The sequence below is a fragment of the Gossypium arboreum genome, chromosome 11 (genome assembly GCF_025698485.1).
Source record: "Gossypium arboreum isolate Shixiya-1 chromosome 11, ASM2569848v2, whole genome shotgun sequence".
In the NCBI taxonomy this organism is placed as follows: domain Eukaryota; kingdom Viridiplantae; phylum Streptophyta; class Magnoliopsida; order Malvales; family Malvaceae; genus Gossypium; species Gossypium arboreum.
Genome location: NC_069080.1, coordinates 23,309,344 through 23,328,799, shown reverse-complemented (window position 1 = coordinate 23,328,799; position 19,456 = coordinate 23,309,344). Strand labels below are relative to the sequence as shown.

Sequence of the window (19,456 nt, the reverse complement as noted above, 5' to 3'; positions counted from 1 at the left end):
CGATTATGCATAATGAATTTGCATAATTCATGTACCATTAATATACATGAATCTCATAAATGTCTAAGTATATAATCGTCCATTTCATGCAAATAATGTGTGTATAAGAAAATGCAAATAATGTCTAAGTGTATAATCTTATACACTTCTAATTGGATGACTATTCATTATGAATATACCTCGTTAAAATTTTGCTAAGAAAAAACTAGAATGATAAAAAAATTAGTGAAGAAAAAAGAGGATAATATTCGTAGAAGGTTTCCCCTCCAAAAGTAAATAATTATTTAATGTCTTTAAGATGACGCATTCCTATCCCTATGTTATGTATGTGTTAGAAATTTGAAGTTGATAATGCTTTTGTAAACAAATTTGTTGGGTTATCACCTGAGCGAATTTCACAAATATCAATGTCACGTTTTTTCAAACATTTATCAGTGTAAAATAACTTTGGAGAAATATGTTTAGTCCATTCAATTATATTGTAAAACTCGAGTATCTTATTCACCCAAAATCTAGGAAAAGTTAGGATTAAATTGAAAGGATCAAATTGTCGGACCTCGCTAAGAAATTTAGAAATCTTAGTAGCCGAAATGCCATTAGTTGGATAGCAATCCTAGTTCGGTCATGACTCATGATGGATCTGGCTGGTTCCATAGTAGGAGACAAAATGATTAAGGATGAATGGTTGTAACGATCGGTGAAGATTGTGCCATAGGAATATATATATATATATATATATAGGTGTGTGGAGATAGATTTCTCAATTTTGTTTACACATTTTTCTCTCTATAACATCATCTTCTTCAGTTACTCTAAAGAATAAGTGGATGTAATTGAAGGAAGCTTTACATATCATAACAGTCGGATACATTGAAGTCTGGTAGTATAGAAATTAAGGAACTAGTAAATGGTCAACTTTTTTACCTCTCTATACTCGTGGATTGAAGGAAGAAGTAAAGTAAGAACTTCAAAAAGCTTCTGTATAATGATGGATTTTAAGTTTTACGGGTTTAACACCTATAGTTTAACCGATAAATGGTTGTCATGCTTAGCTATTAGGACAAATGAGGCTTTGGCATTCAGATAAGCTAAGTTGACAAGAATAAGGAAACAATGTGAACTTATGTACCTTGCCTTTGGATGATAAATGATGTTGTGTGAGCTTTTGCTAGTTTACTACTAATTGTTTTATGATAGATACTAATAGATATTCTAGAAGTGATATTTGTTTAATGATAAATTGTATGATATGTTTGAGTAATGTATGCATAGTGTAACGGAAAATGTTGACGTGATAGATGAAGTTAGGACTTAGGAATGAGAATTTTTGTTAGATACTGCCACACGGTGTTGCTGAGTGCAAGTCGTGATGTGTAAAGCTCTAGGCCTTGTAAGGGGGGACATTCCAGTGTTCGAGCATCAAGGTAAAATGTGAAATAGGTCATTCGGGACAACACCGTGACAACGGTTATTAGGTTCCATAGAGTAACACTACAATGGCGGTCAATAGGCTCTATGGGGTGACACCGTGTCGACGATAAGGTCCTATAAGGCGACACCTTAAAAAAAGGTTTAACGTGTAAGATCATAGCTCAGCTATGACAACCAGTATAGTCCGTTGGGACAATAAACACGAGGTAGTCCACAGAGACAGTAAACACGAGATTGTTCATCGGGACAATAAACACAGGATAGTAATTCAGAACAGTAAACACGACATAGTCTGCTGGGACAATAAACACGGGGTAGCCAGTCGGGACAATAAACATGGGGTAGTCTTCCGAGACAGTAAATAAGGGATAGTCCGCCAAGATAGTAAACATAGGTTAGTTAGCCAGGACAGTAAACATGGGGTAATCCATTAGGATAGTAAACTCAGGGAATTTAACTAGGACGTAAAACATAGGGGTCACAATTGGAAAGTTTGTAGCCTAAGAGGGATGCCAATGAATTTAAGTAGAGTTCACGGTTTTGATTGGGACAATAAGTCACAAGAATGAATGAGCTTGGTAGGTCTGACGGACATAGACTACCGGGATAGTGAGAGAGTTCACCAAAGGTGATGATGAATAGGGCTAGGGAAATATATCAACCCTAGTTAGGATGAAAAGATGAAGAGGCTCCTTAGATAATGAGATATACATAGTCCACCAGGGAAGCTATAGATCCCACATGGTTTAAACAAACATGGAATAGGCTCTACTAGGATGTAGTCATAAGTTATAAGCCAACAAAAAGATATACATGAATTGGTTTTGAATAGACTGAGGTCATGTTTGAGTTGAACTTAGTTGAAATTGGTTGGGTGGCTTGTTATAATGAAATGGTATTGTTTTAGCTTTGTTTTAACGGTATAAGATGTTGAGAATCAATCTAAGTAGCTTTGCATGCCTTGAATTGGAATCTAATGGTATTTTTTGGCCAAAACAAGGTTTACGTCATGACCACGATTGTCCAATGTCGCAACATAATGCTGACAGTGAGTGACGTCTTGACGTCGATATGCTTGAAATCACAAAGTGACTTACTATGTTGGCAACTTCACGATGTGGATGATGTAAGGTTGCGACATCTGTAACACCCTTTACTCGTATTCGACGCCGGAACAGGGTATGAGGTATTACTGGACTTGAGTACTTGTAATCATTTAAAACCGAGACATAAAAATTCATCAATTTTAAACTTTTCAAACATATTCAAGATTATCTACATTAAATGACTTTATACAATAGAGACCTTCAAATAACATAGGTCAGCATTTTTAGGCCAACTCCTAGCAACTTAATAATAATTAAACAAGTCCCCATACATGCCAAAGATTTAAAAATACTTTAAAACCTTTATATATCGATCATTAGTTTGATAGTGTGATTTAACCTCCGGCGACCTCCAACTCGAGCTAACATCTGCGACACTATAGGAAAAAGGAAAGGAAGGTAGTAAGCATTATAGCTTAGTAAGTAAATATGTAAATATTAATAAACAATACATTATCATACATTAAAAAAAGTCACAATATGTTCCCGGAACATTACCATCACAAACACACATAATTTCACTATTACAATTATAAACAAGTTCAAAATAAGCTATCTAGCAGAGTACCAACAGCTAAATTATTTATTTCTGGAGCTACAAAACTCCAAATTACAAACCGTTAATTTTCCTTGAAACTAGATTCATGTATAATCTTACCATAAAATTTTTAGAATTTTTGGTCTAGCAAATTATTATATTTTATTCATTGAAGTTACCCCTATTTCACTGCTCAACTGCCTTGACCACTATTCACTAAAAATAAATTTTCTCTTCGTACAGAACTCATATGATGTTATTGTTTATTTTATTTAAAACTAGACTCATTAAGGATTTCAAAAATATAAATTATATCCCATAATTATTTTTTTACAATTTTTAATGATTTTTCAAAGTCAGAACAGGGGATCACGTAGTCATTCTGAACTAGTCTCATAGAAACTTAAATATCTCAGAATATAGAATTCCTTTGCTTGCTCTGTTTCTTTTATTTAATTTGATATCTCATTCAGTCTCTTATTCAATTTATACTATTTTTGGTAAATTTTTAGATTCTCATCACTGCAATTATCCAGAACAGTTTTATTGTCAATTCTGATCTTTCACACTTCAATTGTATTCATCACTTACCCATAACAATCTTTCAAATTTCCAATCACATATCAAGCATGTTACTCATAAATTACACATGTATATACTTACACTTATCTTCACAAAGTCATACACAATTTCATTTAATCAATTTCCCAGTTGAACACTTCGAAATAATAATAGATACGCGATGGTATCGCACACAGTTCACCTTTAAAATCGAAGCTCTCTTGTACACATAGTGGCTTTCACTTAGCATCACTCATGTGACCTAGCTTGATTGTACACATAATTTTGGCTCTCTTGTACACATGGTGTACACATAGTATCACCCATGTGACCTAGCCACTTTATCTCGTAGCTCTATTGTTTACATGGTGTCCTTTACCTGGAACCACACATACAACCTAGCTACATCTATCTCGTAGCTCTCTTGTCTACATGGTGTACACATAGTATCACCCATGTGACCTAGATACCTCATAATGTCTCGTAGCTCTCTTGTACACATGGTATACATCCCGTATTACACATGTGACCTAGCTACATACCATCTGTATCTTTCGATTTTGAAGGTTCAAACGGGAAGTATCTCACTTTCTAATACTTTATTTCATTCTTCCAATAGTCAATTATGATTCAAAAATCAGTTACAATACATAAAATATGCTAAAATATAAAAACGTAATAAAGATAATGTATTATTTACATACAAATTTACATACTTTCTCATTTCCATGTCGAATTAATATTGAACATTTAAATCATCATAATTATACTTACTTTCAACATCTCGGCAATCATAGTAAATATATTATTTTTACATTGAAACATGCATAAATTAATTTTAATTATACATATGAACTTACCTCGATACTAAAATGGCCATTTTACCAACTTTCCTGATTTTCGATTTTTCTCCCATTCTAGGTTCAAATCTCGTTTTCCGGGGTTATTGAGCTTGGAAAGCTTGAAAACCCTAGCCATGGCTTCCCCCATGCTAATTTCAGCCTCCATGAAAAAGATGAGTCAATTTTGGCTTTATTTTCCCTTTTTATTTCTTTTAATTACCAAATGACTAAAATGCCCTTAAAGCCTTTCTTTAAAATTTTGTCCTATTCATGCCCATTTTTGTCCAAACGAAATATAATGGTCTAATTACCATTTAATGACCTCCTCTTTAAAACCCCATTTCAATCAAGTACTTATGAATTATAACACATATTTTGCAACTTTTGCAATTTAGTCCTAAAAGTCCAATTAAGCACTTTATCAGTAAAATTTCTTAACAATATTTTTACACAATATTTTAATCAATAAATAAACCTTAAAACTTAATCGGAATAAATTTTTTGACTTCGAATTCGTGGTTCTAAAACCATCGTTCCGTTTAGGCCCTAAATCGGGTTGTTACAGCAACTTCTGCAAATAAGCCCTAATAGGCAAATTAAGCATGCAATCTATAAAATTTCTTATCAATACTCTAACACATGCATCTAATCACTTGGTAAATCATAAAAAAATTTAATCGAAATAAACTTTTCTATCTCAGATTTGTGGTTTCGCAACCACTATTCCATTTAGACCGTATTTCGAGATGTTACAACATCAGCTCTAAATTTTTAAAACTTTACAATTTGATCCTAATTCAAGCTCGGGTTAACAAAAGAGCTTTCTTAAATTCGTGTAGGACCTAAAAATGATTGTGTAATACATTATGTACTTAAATGTTAATTATTTATGTATTTTAATGATTTTATGTTCCATGATGTTTTGAATTATTAAATCGGTGATTATAGCATCTCGTAGCTCAGGCCCGACAACTGGGTCGAGTATGGGATGTTACAAAGTCTAATGAACCTCAAGCTTAGGAACCTTCCCAATATTAGTATCAATAGTAGGAGTTTACTAGTTTGCGAGTACAAATCTCTATACGTTTTCATTGTCAGACTTAATATAGGCTTTCATTTTAGCCTTCAAGTAGGGATAATTGTCATTCTCAAGCATAAGGGAATGAGTAATCGACTAACTTTCCATTTTCAGCAAAAAAAATAGCATCAGGATTCACCACTAGATATGTTAAGTGTCTACTCTGATACCAATTATTGCTAAATTAAGTTGCTTATTTTCTTAACACAACAAGTACAGTGGAAGTGCTAGATTGTAATGGCCACTACGTCTTGACACTGCGAAACTGTGTAAACAAATAACCAAATAACACTAATGATTTGTTTACGCAATTCGATTTCTCTATGTCTGCAGAGCCTAGCTCGATGAGAAATTCTATTATCCTTAGTTAACAATATAACAAATGACTCACACTCTATCACTCTTCAAATATAAAGACTTCACCTTTATACTTAAAGACTAGAACTCTTACCTCCAAATCCTTTCTTTTAGAACTTGGGCAGTAAACACTCTCTACAATGCTTACAATACAAACTTTGCACTCTCTCACAAAAATAGTTCCTCAATGAACAAATTCCAGTGCTCTCAGTAAACTTTCTTACAAAAACGTGGACAAGCCTTACAACATATATTCAATTTGGCTTGCTAACATAAAATCTAATACAATGTAACTCATTGAAAATATCTACTACAATCACAATAATCAAAGTACAATCAATTGAATATCTTATTTACAAAAGAACTACATAGTCTTCATTAGTTTTCCATATTTCAAAGGATAATTTGATTCACTTGAATCCAATCTAATTTTCAAATGCCAAGGATTAGTTTTCCATAGATGGACCATAATATCTTTAATAAAATAATACATAATCAGGTCCAAAGATTTTCTTCTTTAAATTGTCAAATCAAATAAGGTAAGTATTAGAACTACCTTAGTGATAGTCTGTAGTTTGCACTACTAATACCACTCACCAATTATCAGCTCATTTTACCTCAAAAGTTATAACCTCTTATTTATATACATAAGGCTTTTAGAGTACAACTCAAATTGTTTCATATCTATTGATAAAAGAAACCAAGTAATTAATAGTTTAGGATAAATTTTAAAAGTCAAAATTTGTCATCTTAAAATTGTTGAGGGCTAAATTTATTGACTTTTTAAAATTTGAATTAAAATGATAAATTTTATAAACACTGAGGTTAAATTTGTTGAATTATTTATATTTAAATTAAATTGATAAAATGTATAAACAATAAAAAGTTAAAATTTTATCGGATCAATAAAAACCCAATTCAACTACCCATCACTCACCTAACAATAGCTTTCTATCACTCTAATAACAATTAAGGCGAAAATAACTAAAATATTTAATTTCAAAGATACTAATCACTAAATAAAAAATATAAATATTTGAATAATCAAAATAGATGCAAGTAAATAGTTTAGTGATACTTTCCCTTCTATTTTAATTCGAAACCAAGGGGCTCGAATGACGAAATTGTTTACGGACGGGTCTGTCGGGCTGAACGCTGTCCAGCCCATGGACAAGCCTACGGCGCGCAGGCGGGAAAAAACTCACCCATCCGCAACCGCTACACTCTCGAAAACCCCCGAAATCAGCCTCTCGCGAAAACTCTCCCTTCTCCTCCGCGCCAAATGCTGCCAATGTCATCTCAAGGGACGGCCACCGCCACCAAAACACTTGCGTTAGACTCCACCCAACTTTACCTCACTGCAATAGACTCCTCCGATTCCACCCTTTCTTTTCCCCCTATTCCCTCCTCTTTCCCTCCCTCTAAACTCATACCCAATACCCGATTCCTTGTCGACTCCTTCCGCCACTCCACCACCACCACCTTCTCCGCCGCCTACTTCCTCTCCCACTTCCATTCCGACCACTACTCCGGCCTCTCCTTTTCCTGGTCCAAAGGCATCATCTTTTGTTCCCACCTCACTTCCCTCCTCCTCATCCAAACCCTTAAAATCCCGCCTCATTTCGTCTTCCCTTTACCTCTAAACGACCCCGTTGTGGTAGATGGCTGCGAGGTCATTCTCGTTGACGCCAATCATTGCCCCGGTGCTGTCCAGTTCTTATTCAAAGTTCCCACAAGAAACGGGAGCTTTGAAAGGTATGTTCACACGGGTGATTGTCGTTTTTGTAATTCGATGAAGTTGAATAGTTATTTGAATGACTTTGTTGGTTGTGATGCGATTTTTTTAGATACTACTTATTGTAATCCAAAATTCGTATTTCCTTCTCAAGAAGAATCGGTTGATTATGTAGTTAGTGTGGTAGATAGGATAGGAAAGGAATTTAAAGAAAAAAAGGTTTTGTTTCTTGTTGCCACTTATGTTGTTGGAAAAGAGAAGATTTTGGTTGAGGTCGCGAGGCGATGTAAGAGGAAGATATTTGTTGATGGGAGGAAAATGGAGATTTTAAATGTTTTGGGGTATGGGGGTGATAAAGTTTTCACGGTAGATGAGAGTGAGAGTAATGTTCATGTCGTTGGTTGGAATGTATTAGGCGAGACGTGGCCGTATTTTCGGCCGAATTTTGTGAGAATGAAAGAGATTATGGAGGAAAAAGGGTATGAGAAGATTGTTGGCTTTGTGCCCACTGGGTGGACTTATGAAATTAAACGGAATAAATTTGCAGTGAGGTCAAAAGATTCAATCGAGATACATCTAGTCCCTTACAGTGAGCATTCTAATTATGATGAGCTTAGAGAATATGTGAAGTTTTTGAAACCAAAGAAGGTTATTCCTACTGTTGGCATGGACATTGAGAAGCTTGACAGTAAGCATGCTGATAAGCTGAGAAGGCACTTTGCTGGTCTGGTTGATGAAATGGCAAATAAAAAGGACTTCTTGATGGGTTTTCATCGTGGCAACTATGGGGGTGTAGAAAAAGTCGATATGGATGCTAGTCCTGAGTTGAATGAGGACAAGGACATGGAGAGAAAGCAAAATATATTGGAAATGAAATCTGTTGAGAGTAAAAATGCAGATATTACTTTGAATGATTCATCTCCTGTGCAGAAACCTGATTTACAAGATTCAGCTATACCGAGTGAGGAGGAAAGAGAGAGAATCATTGAGGAATTAGGTGACTCTTTGCCCAGATGGGTGACCAGGGACCAGAAATTAAATTTGATTAGCAGCTCAAGATGGAATGTTGTTGAAGCTGTTTCTAATTTTTATGAACATGAAAATGAGTTATACGAGCAAATCTCTGCTTTTAGAACTTCTGATTCTGCCTCTGCTGCTCAGGCTGGTTCATCTGACAACTCTGTCTCATCTTTGAATTCAGGGCCTTTTAGAAGTAGCAGTCATGAAGGTTTAATCAGTCATTTAAGTCAAGCCAGGAAGCCTTCTAGTTTTAAACTTTCAGTTCGGAGTAACATATCTACCGGTAAAAGGAAGAAAAGTACTGAGAACAAGTCAAATAAGAAAGTAAAAAGCAACTCAAAACTGGAATCTAGCGGGTCAAAGCAACCTATGATAACTAGCTTCTTTGGTAAAGTTTTGGTTGATGACTCTAAAGGTGGTGGGACTGGCTTGAAAATTGAGGAATGCCCTAAGGATGAAATCACTTTGCCTGGTGACTTGACTAAATCATATACAGAGAAAATAGATCAGTTTATTCAGATAATAAATGGCAATGAATCGTCAAGAAATTATGTGGCCACCTTACTTGAGAAGACCCAAGGAGATATCAACAGGGCACTGGATATATATTATGGTAATCCTGAAGTGAACCATGATGGGAATACGGAAAATATGGTAGTTTCCAGCAAATCAGCTCAGGTCTGGAGCTGTAGTAATGATTGCCCTGTTAGCAAGAATGAACATGCGCTGGAGGAGTCAAGATCTATTCCGGATTCATCTTTGCAAGGACTACCAGTGGAACATGTTGACGTAACTCTTGTATCATTGCCTCCTGACAAATATAAACCCATTGAGCATGGTTGGTGTCAAGAAGTTGTTTTCATTTGCCATTTTCTTAATACTATATCTTGAAATTCTTCTAATTCTGTAGTATGGTAGCATCTATTTAGAAGTTATTTTATTGTTTTTAAATGTTAGGCATTTTTCTTTGAGTTATATTCCTGTTGCATCTTTGGTGTCTCTTTCTTTTTGGGGCAAGTTCATAGAACTTCTCAGAATCTCAGCTTATTCACAAAATTTTAAAACTCCTACTGAGATGTTTGTGCAGCATGCTGGAGGTCTGACCAGCCTGCTCCATATGTCCATCTTGCACGGACTTTTGACCTTGTTGGCAGTCAAAGGGGCAAGATCAAAGCTACTTCTATGCTTTGCAATATGTTTAGGAGGTTGTTAAGATTGTATCTTATTATTTTGTGTATATCTCTTGGTTGTGAAATCAAAGCTTGCATTGCTTTACTTATAACTGAATGCCAGCCCTTTTTCCTTGACATTTTCTTTCAACCAGTTTGCTGGCCTTATCCCCCGAGGATGTGCTTCCTGCTGTGTATCTGTGCACCAACAAAATCGCCGCTGATCATGAAAATATTGTTAGTCCACTTGCCAGTTCTCCTGTCTGTATCTTCCTTTTGTTGTTTCACGTAGTAGTTGATTCTTACTCTCTATTCCTTAAAAGATAATTTCCCCTTTAGATTGTATATTGAGGTTGCTTAGCAAATAAGAAACAGAATATCAATAGAGATTAGCTGAAAAAGAAAAGATGCATTCATGCTGTAGTAATGATGCAGGAATTGAATATTGGCGGTAGTTTGGTTACATCTGCACTGGAAGAAGCTTGTGGGACTAACCGTTCAAAAATAAGGGATATGTACAATGACATGGGTGATCTTGGTAGAAGCAGATAATTCCATTCAAAAATTTCCATTTTCTGTTAGTCTTTTTCATCCATAATTTTTGGCATCTTCTTACCACCTATTTTTGGTCTAAGGTGATGTTGCACAAGCATGCCGACAAACCCAAACTTTACTTGCTCCTCCACGACCACTATTAATTAGGGATGTATATTCTGTGCTTCGGAAGATAAGGTATGATCAGCCCAGTATTGATCCTGCAGCAACACATGATTATAAAATTATTGAAATATTGAATCCATTACTAGATACTGATCTTTTTCCAGAGATGTAGGAAAGTATGAGTGTCATAATAATTTGCAGTTCTTAGAACTCGAAGTAATTGGTTAATGCCTAGGTTTTGCTGGTAAGAAATTCACTGAGAACTTGTACAATATTTCTTTCTTCATAAGATTAAGAACTGATTTCTCATTTACTTGATAGATTAGAAGCAGAATGTTATTACCACTTCGTTGATGATAAGACAAAAGATTGTGTCTCCAGTGATCTCATGTTCTATATTTTGCTATAAAATATCTAATGGTTTGAATAGTTATTCATGTCACTTGAGTGCCAGAAGCATACGATTGTGCCTATAGATTCTGTTATCGAAAGGAGGCCGTATATGTCATTTTTGACAGAAGAATGAAAAACTTGGACTAGAACAAGCCTTTGATATAGGTTCTCTTTATTTGTTATTTCCGAATAAGAGAAACTCAGTTCATTTTTTCCATGTATTAGTATCCATTTGGTATGATTTTAAAATTTGAGAAATATGCGTATCATTTTGTTTTGTATTATTGTAATCTTTGTCATGTATATTCTCTTTTTCCCATTTTCCTCACATAGCATTTATCAGTGTACAAACAGGCAGTGGCAGCACCATGCGGAAGAAAAACCTTATCGTGAATCTTATACGTTCATGTAGAGAGAAAGAGATGAAGTTTCTAGTGAGAACTTTGGTAAGATTTGAAAAATGATATTTCTTGTATGTATCTTATGTAGGTGATTCTTGATTTTATTTATGTAATTATCTGGTATGCAACAGTATGAAAAGAGCAGAAGGTTAATGTTTTTTTTTGATAGGTGATATCTTTTCTGAAACATGGATAGTGAGTTTCTTTATTATCATATTAGAGTTTAGCACATTTGACAAGATCTTATCATATTAATATTCCCCCAATCGATGCTTCTGTCGTAGTAGATGTGATCAAGGCAAACACTATCTTGTGCTGTTATTTTTTACTGCTCATTGTCTTGATTGCTATCAACCTTCACGTGCCCAATAATAAAATTTTTTGGCAATTTTCGTGGAGGCATGTTAAGATTTTTGAATTTGTGCATTTGTTGTAGACTTCATGAATGTGAATGAAGGATTCCTTGTGGCACAGTTCTTAATTTGGTGTACAAGCATTGACTTGGTCTGCAATGTCTTCTGTTTTGAAATTATGGCACACACAGGTCAGGAATTTGCGAATAGGAGCAATGATGAAAACTGTTCTTCCTGCACTGGCTCAAGCAGTTGTCATGAATTCTTCTCGTGATCTTTGTCATGAAGGGACAGCAGATTGTCTAAAAGAAAAGCTCCAGGTTTGATACAAACCATAAGCTATAAATTTTTTTTCTTTCTTGAAGAGTATGAAATAGTAGATCTCTTTATGAAGACTTGATGTTTACATCATGCCATTATGGTTAAGAAGTATTAAAGCAATGAGTGGATTAACTTTTAGCCTCCCACCGGCGCCCCCCCCCCCCAAAAAAAAAAAGAAAAGAAGAAAAAGGGGGGGTGTTAAGTGGTGAATATTTTGATGTTTGTGTTAGTTTGATCTAATTTTTGTTTCGGTCATACTACCAAAGGTATCTATTAGATTTATCTACATGCATAATGCTATTTTCAACATCGCTTGTTTTCTGTGCAAGTGATTATTTGTTTCTGTTTGTGATTTGATCTTTTGGTTACTTGTCAGGAACTTTCTACAGCAGTAACCGAAGCATATAATGTACTTCCAAATTTGGTAAGTGCCTATACATTTTATATCAAAGTTCTTCAACTTTATGTTTTTCTTCTATTTCTTTTAAGTTCCTGATTTACCTTACCCTCTTTTGAGATTTTTATATATAATATGTGTGATAGCTTTTCTTTAATGTAATTATATATGCGTTAATTTGCTCTTGATATCTTTTTTTTCTTATAAATTATAAATTTGAGTCTGTTTCATTTGCTTTATAACATATTGCACATGCCAGTTTGTTTCCTTTCCTTCTCTCCATTCTTCTGGAAGCAGCATAAGATAGAATATGTTTGTTTTGGTACATTTACGCTGACGATGCTTTGTGGATAGGATTTGCTTGTTCCTTCACTAATGAAGGAAGGTATTGCATTTTCATCATCAACCTTGTCAATGGTTCCGGGAATACCTATTAAACCCATGCTTGCAAAGTATGTATATATGTCACTCTTTTGTATCTTTCTTGTATATCAAATTGTACTAATGCTGTTGCCTATGGGTGGTATTATTCTCCATGATTGTAGAATTACCAATGGGGTTCCAGAAGTACTGAAGCTTTTTCAAAACAAAGCTTTTACATGTGAATATAAGTAAGCTTTTTTCTCTCCCTCTCTGTGTGGATCATGCACATTTCCTCTAGTTTAAAATTGTATTCTTTGCTATTTTGGGATATTGCAAGAAACAACTGTGAAGCTTTCATGCCTTCCTAGTATACCACCATATTCTTTTGTTTCACTCAACGTGGTTGAGATTTTTCTTGAATCACATTAGTTGGATAACAGATGCGAAGGCAGATCTTGGAATTTTCTAACTTTCCTTCCACATCTCTTAGTTTTATTATATGTTGGGTATGATTGAGTGGTTTCCCTGTGCATGTAATTTTCAGATATGATGGTCAGCGTGTCCAGATTCACAAATTGGCTAATGGAGCGGTGCGTGTCTTTTCACGAAATGGGGATGAAACAACATTAAGATTTCCAGATTTAATTAATACAATTAAAGAATCTGCTAAGCCTGCTGCCCAGACTTTCATATTGGATGCTGAGGTGAGATTGTCTAATGGCAACTTGCCTTTTACTTCTTTGAGATTTGCTTCTTTGTTATTATTATTGTTGTTGTTGTTGTTGTTGTTTTTGGTTATTCTTGCAAAATTAACTGAGCTGTAGAATATCTTAGATGGAACATACCCTTATGTGTTGCCAATTCTGTTTATCGTTGTGGCTTCAGGTAGTTGCAATTGATAGGAAGAATGGTCAGAAGCTGATGTCCTTCCAAGAATTATCTTCAAGAGAAAGAGGGAGCAAAGATTCTTTGATCACAGTGGACAAAATAAAGGTTCACTTTATTTTCACTTTGTAATATTACATGATTAGATTTACTATTTTTGTGGAAGTTTGATGATGCAAGCATCAAGCATTGTAGCGAATTGAAAGTAATCTTATGACATGAAGGATCTGCATAGCTGTTTCACTTATTGTTATATAAGATATCTATTTCCCTTGTGCTTTCCTAACTGATGTTAGGGTCCCTTTGAATATAGAGTTTTCACATTCACTCATCTTCTCTTATAAGTTCAACTTTTATTTCCTGTATCCTAAAGTTAAATTTGGAGGTTTCTTTCTAATATCGTTGTAACTTGCAGGTTAATATTTGCGTATTTGTGTTTGACATCATGTTTGCTAATGGAGAGCAGTAAATATCTTGAACCCTCTCTTGGAATTGTTCTGAGTTTCTTTTATTGACATATATCTATATAGATATATTGACTAAAAAATTGAGGACAAGTTATAGCAGGAGGGTTTTCTGATTCTATGAATGAACCAAAAAACAGGAGCTTTCCCATGAGCAATAGTAATGAATCAAACTTTGCAAGGAATTAGTATATTGAATAAGAATAGAATATTTATTCTCAGTTTTATATCTTTCCTCACTGCCTCTTGCATTCACAACATGCATTTGCAGAAGTGCATGCTAGAAATTCATCTCTGTTACTTGAACTTGGGTGTGGATGTTGGATATGGGTATTTGTCCTACATTGGTATGTTCAATTTTATCCAAGTTTTTAATGTATCTGGAGGATCCTTAAAAGGTCATATTCCTATACCTATGTCTAGATATGCATCAGATAAGGGTGTTGGACATGGGTACTTCGGCAATGATGAAGAATTGGAGTAACATAGAAATTCATTAAATGATGGAAATTTGGCTAGTGATTTTTTGGCTTCAAAGTGTGCATTCGTTTAACACATTATATTTCTGTCATCATGATGAATTCACTTGACCACAACCAAGTTTCCTTGTTGATAAAGAACTTTTGAATGAACTTCTAATTACCCCAGTAGGTTGCCACGTCTCCGATGCGGTATAGATTTTGTGCTTTCAACTGCTTTTCAATCTATTTCATTTAAATTAAATGATTCGAGTGCCATATCTCTCTCTGCATAATTTAAAATGGACTTTATGCTGCTCTGGCTTATTCCTTCACTAGAGGACCTTGCAAATGCTATTGAGTGTCCCTGTGACATAGGGATTTATGAGCAATTAGTATAAGAGTTTTATCACTGCTTGTAGATTCCTTTCTGGTGTGATAGAGATTGGTTAGTGCAATTGAAATATTATCCCCGCATTTACTTCTGTGTTTTAAGTGAGAAAACTGAAGAGTTAGTTGACAGTATTACCATTAATTTTATTAAAGGGGAAAGATTATGAGCAACTGAATCATAAGTTCTGGAAACCTATGTTACTGCTACTCTTCATTTTTCTTAAGTATCCGTGTTCAACACTCATGTTTATTTGGACTGGGTATTGGGATATAACCCTCTAAGGACCCTCCAAGTACACAGAATAACTTAAATAGATTGAACATCCCCGTGTGTGATGCATACTTGTATCCAACACTCACATTTTAGTCTGAGTAACATAGCTAGTAACCTAAGTATTCACTCACTTCTGTTACATACAGAAAGTCATATGATTTTATCAATATATACTGTTGTATGTCAATCACCTAAAATCTGGCTATTGTTATAGTTAAGCATTTTTTTTCTAGAACAAAAGACTAGAGTGTAGATCTTCATGTAGCTGTAAATCTGTGTCTGAAATAAATCTTAAATTACAAATAGTTGTCCCTCTTATTTTTGCTGCTGTTTTCTTATTTTTCATTAAAATTAAAAAAAAAATGATATAATTTCCATTACAGGCTGCTAGGTGTTCCTCTACGCCAAAGAAGGAAATGTATGCCTTTCCCCTCCCACAATTTTTTCTTTTTCAGGTTAATTTATTTCAAAGTCCCTCTTGTCAAACTCTTGTTAGTTGTAAGTTTGATCTTTTCTCTCATGCTAAAAAACTTTAGGTTTGAAGGATTTGTTTCATGATGAGAAGTTGGGTCATTTTGAATATGCAAAAGAAATCATAGTAAGTCCTCTCTGCTTTCCTTGTTTACAGAATACAATTTTTTAGTTATTAGCTTGGACGTCAATGTCAGATATTTGTCCTGTGTCTGACACAGGTATATTTATTTACTTATTTCAAATTTCTTTTATGTATTTGGAGGGTACTTGAAAGGTTATATCTCCTCACATATACCAATATATGTCAGACATGGATACTTCAAGAAAAATGAGTCAGAGCAACATAGGACTGATTGGTATTGTTTATGATTTCTTGCTAAATAGGTGGAAGCAGATGATGCTTGTTTGACCAGTAAGGCCACATTTACTCAGATAAACTCTTTTCTCGAAGATGCATTGCAGTTCTCATGTGAAGGAATTATGGTTAAAGCCTTAGATATTGATGCTGGATACCTTCCGTCAAAACGTAGTGATACATGGTTAAAGGTTTTGTGATTACTGGAACATTTTAATCATTTAAGTGCTCAGAAGTAGGAAGAGAGCTAAATATTGAATCCGATTGCTTGGTGTTCTCTCTTAGGTGAAGCGAGACTATGTGGAAGGATTAAGCGATTCCCTTGATTTAGTCCCAATTGGTGCTTGGCATGGCAATGGAAGAAAAGCGGGATGGTAATGAATGACCCTATGTATATGTATATGCATATGTAACATGCCCAACAGAGATTTGATGTTGTGCACATCTGCGATAAGTGTTGTCAAGGTGTGCACCTAGGCACATCTATGCCTTGTGCCTTATCACTAGACAACAAAAGCACCTTGTATCCTTTTGGGCAAGGTGCATTTGATCGGATGCATGCCTAAGTTTTGTGTTTAGCTCTAGACAACAAAAGCACCTCATACCTTTTGGGCAAGTTGCATTTGATCAGACATGCCTATGCCTTGCGCCTTGGCACTAGTCGAAAAAAGCCCCTTGGACCCTTTGTTGCATTTGATCGGGCCTATGTCTTTGCCTTGCATCCTTGACAATGCTGTTTGGCATGATTGCCTACATGGGTTTCAGGGCCTTAGTGTTGACACTTAGAAGTTACTAGGAGAAGAAGAAACTGCAAAAAGAGATATAGTTCCATTGATCAAATACCATCCCCTCCTAAACCCACTAGGATGGAATTGCATATGCAAAACAAATTAGTAAGTAGGTAAATGACTGATAGGCATCAAGAAAATAAATATAAGCTCCTAGAGACGCTTGGAATCATCTGAACATTGACCTAATAACTTACAAAACCCTAGGTGTGCTGAAATGATCCTGGTGACACTGGAAAACGTAAACTTTTATATCACTCGATAAATAGCCTGTGATCTAAGAGACCTGATGTTTTAACAGCTGCGATGTATAGCAAGCATGTAGAATTGAATTCAAGTGAAAAAGGAGTGATTTGCATTTTATGAAGTATGTTCATATATTATCTAAGAAAATGTTATAGATGATTGAAATCAAATCAAGTGATATTTATTACACTGAATTCGTTGCCACAGGCTCTCAATGTGAATCCCTTCTGTTCTAATTCATGCTTTTATGTATGTTACGTGTTTCTTGCAGGTACAGCCCCTTCCTCATGGCATGCTACAACCCAGACACTGAAGATTTTCAAAGTGTATGTCGTGTTATGTCTGGATTCTCTGATTCATTTTACAAAGAGGTAAAGTGGGATGTTGATGATGTTTGTATTTTAGAAAGTGCACTTTTTCTTCATGTTACCAAGGATATGGCGTTAAATCTTTCAAGCACTGAACTTAAACTTACACATGGTTATGTTTTATATGAAAATAATTTTTATTCTGAACTTAAGATCTTTTCGATGTAGGCTTAGGTAAGATTGCAACAATGAGCTCATCTGTTTTGCAACTTATTGGAGTACATTTGATTCAGTTTTCTAACGGTAGAAAAGTGAGAATGGCTCTGAGATTTGATGTAATGGGCATAATACTATTAAATAGTATACTTGTTTCTTGTTCAAATCACTGTTTTTGATAGTCCATTCAAGAAACCAGACATGACTTTTCCTGTTTCTTTCCACGGATCCTACCATTATTAACCTATGTTATGTTACTTAGACTAGGAAGCAAGTGTTGAGTATTAATCTGCGTCTGACATGGGTCCGTTTAAATTTTTTTTATCCAAGTTTTTCCACATATTTGGTGGATTGTATTCCTATACCCATGTTGGATATGCGTTGGACAGGTGTACTTAGAGAAAATTGAAGAGTTGGAGCAATATATCTAGTAAAACATTGCCCTGCGCATACAAGTTTCAAGTTTTCATGTTTTCATCTTGTTCGTGTTACCCTAAACTTCGTAAGTTATGCTAAAAGAGTTATTTGGTTTTCTTTATTGAGCTCAGATGAAAGAGTTCTATTCGGGGGATAGGATCTTAGCCAAAAAGCCAGCTTACTATCAAACAGCTGAGGTGCCTGATATGTGGTTCTCTCCAGAACTTATTTGGGAAATAAGAGGTGCGGACTTCACTGTATCACCGGTTCATCAGGCTGCGATAGGGTTAGTTCATCCGTCGCGTGGCATCTCAATAAGATTTCCTAGGTTCATTCGCTTGGTTACAGATCGAAACCCTGAGGAATGTAGCACGGCAGCAGATGTAGCTGAAATGTTTCATTCGCAGACTCGAAAGATGGATGTGACGGCCCAACAATGACAACTGTTTTCGGGTTTGTGTATATATGTTTTCCTTCCTAGTTCTAGTATTTGCTTGTGTTACGATATGTAAAAATTATAATCCTAAAGTATAGTTTATAGTGTAAGAATTATACTCAATTAATTAGTATAAAAGAAATATAATTTTCATACTCGTCTTCAAGTTTGATGGTTTATAAGATTATTTATAAGGCCGAGCTTGAGTTTGATTTGACATTAACACTACTTAAATTAATTGATTACACTTGCAAGCTAGTTAAGTCCAGTATATATTAAACCTTTTTCAAAGCTTACATTTGACTATTTTAGGCAGTCATATAACTCTATAGACAAGATAAATTATTCTATAAAAAAAACACAAATAATTATTTAAAACGCTTCAAAATCTTAAAACACATTGTATTAATCTTGTTAAAGAACGTCATTCAAGATCAAAAGACAAATCAGACATTGTAAACGAACAAGAAGCAAAAAGAGCATAAATTCAAGACACAATGCCCCATGATCGATGGAGCTTTATGCATGAGTATCTTGGATTGAGAAGTTAAGACACCATATTTAAAGCCATCATATAATCAACCTTACTTTGTTAGTGATATCACTTGTTCTTGCAATGAATTGAAACCCAAAACCAAACAAAGAAATAGAGCTGAAAAAACAACATAAAGCTTCCAAAAGCAAAGGAAAAATCTTTTGCTTTATCGAAAGCATTAGATTTGCATCAAAATAGTTCGAGTTCGAAATTTATGTCCATTGTATTCATAATCAATTCTTGAAAATTTTTTCCTTTCTTAATTATTTCTTGGACATTTGCGAATAAAATAAAATAACTATACAAAAAGATGAAGAGAAAACAAAAGAAAATGATCAATTCGCAAATAAAAAAAATATTCCAAAACAATTTCAAAGATAAAAAAAATAAGCACACAAAATTAAAATCTTACTCTTTTGAAAAAAAACTCTCTATAGAAAAGAAAAGAAAAACAATAAACACTTAAATATATTAATAATTAT

The 19,456-nt window shown here is 34.7% G+C and overlaps 1 protein-coding gene across 1 annotated transcript; it reads left to right on the top strand.

The window, feature by feature from the left end:
- Nucleotides 1-6,976: 6,976 nt before the first annotated feature.
- On the top strand, nt 6,977-18,594 carry LOC108453486 (DNA ligase 6). Its single transcript, XM_017751612.2, has 19 exons — nt 6,977-9,506; nt 9,756-9,873; nt 9,993-10,074; nt 10,273-10,375; nt 10,473-10,569; nt 11,234-11,336; nt 11,836-11,964; nt 12,342-12,389; nt 12,717-12,814; nt 12,908-12,973; nt 13,270-13,429; nt 13,611-13,718; nt 14,026-14,075; nt 15,583-15,617; nt 15,736-15,797; nt 16,058-16,219; nt 16,314-16,402; nt 17,334-17,433; nt 18,135-18,594. Exons 1-19 carry the CDS (start codon nt 7,196-7,198, stop codon nt 18,441-18,443), a joined length of 4,230 nt encoding a protein of 1,409 aa, XP_017607101.1. The 5' UTR covers nt 6,977-7,195; the 3' UTR covers nt 18,444-18,594.
- Nucleotides 18,595-19,456: the final 862 nt, after the last annotated feature.

Bases quoted from the DNA above. Each gene is read 5' to 3' on its own strand.
- LOC108453486 (XM_017751612.2), top strand. From the start codon at position 7,196: ATGCTGCCAATGTCATCTCAAGGGACGGCCACCGCCACCAAAACACTT. The intron at 11,337-11,835 runs GTAAGATTTGAA...TGGCACACACAG, and splicing joins AGTTTCTAGTGAGAACTTTG to GTCAGGAATTTGCGAATAGG. The intron at 12,974-13,269 runs GTAAGCTTTTTT...TGTAATTTTCAG, and splicing joins GCTTTTACATGTGAATATAA to ATATGATGGTCAGCGTGTCC.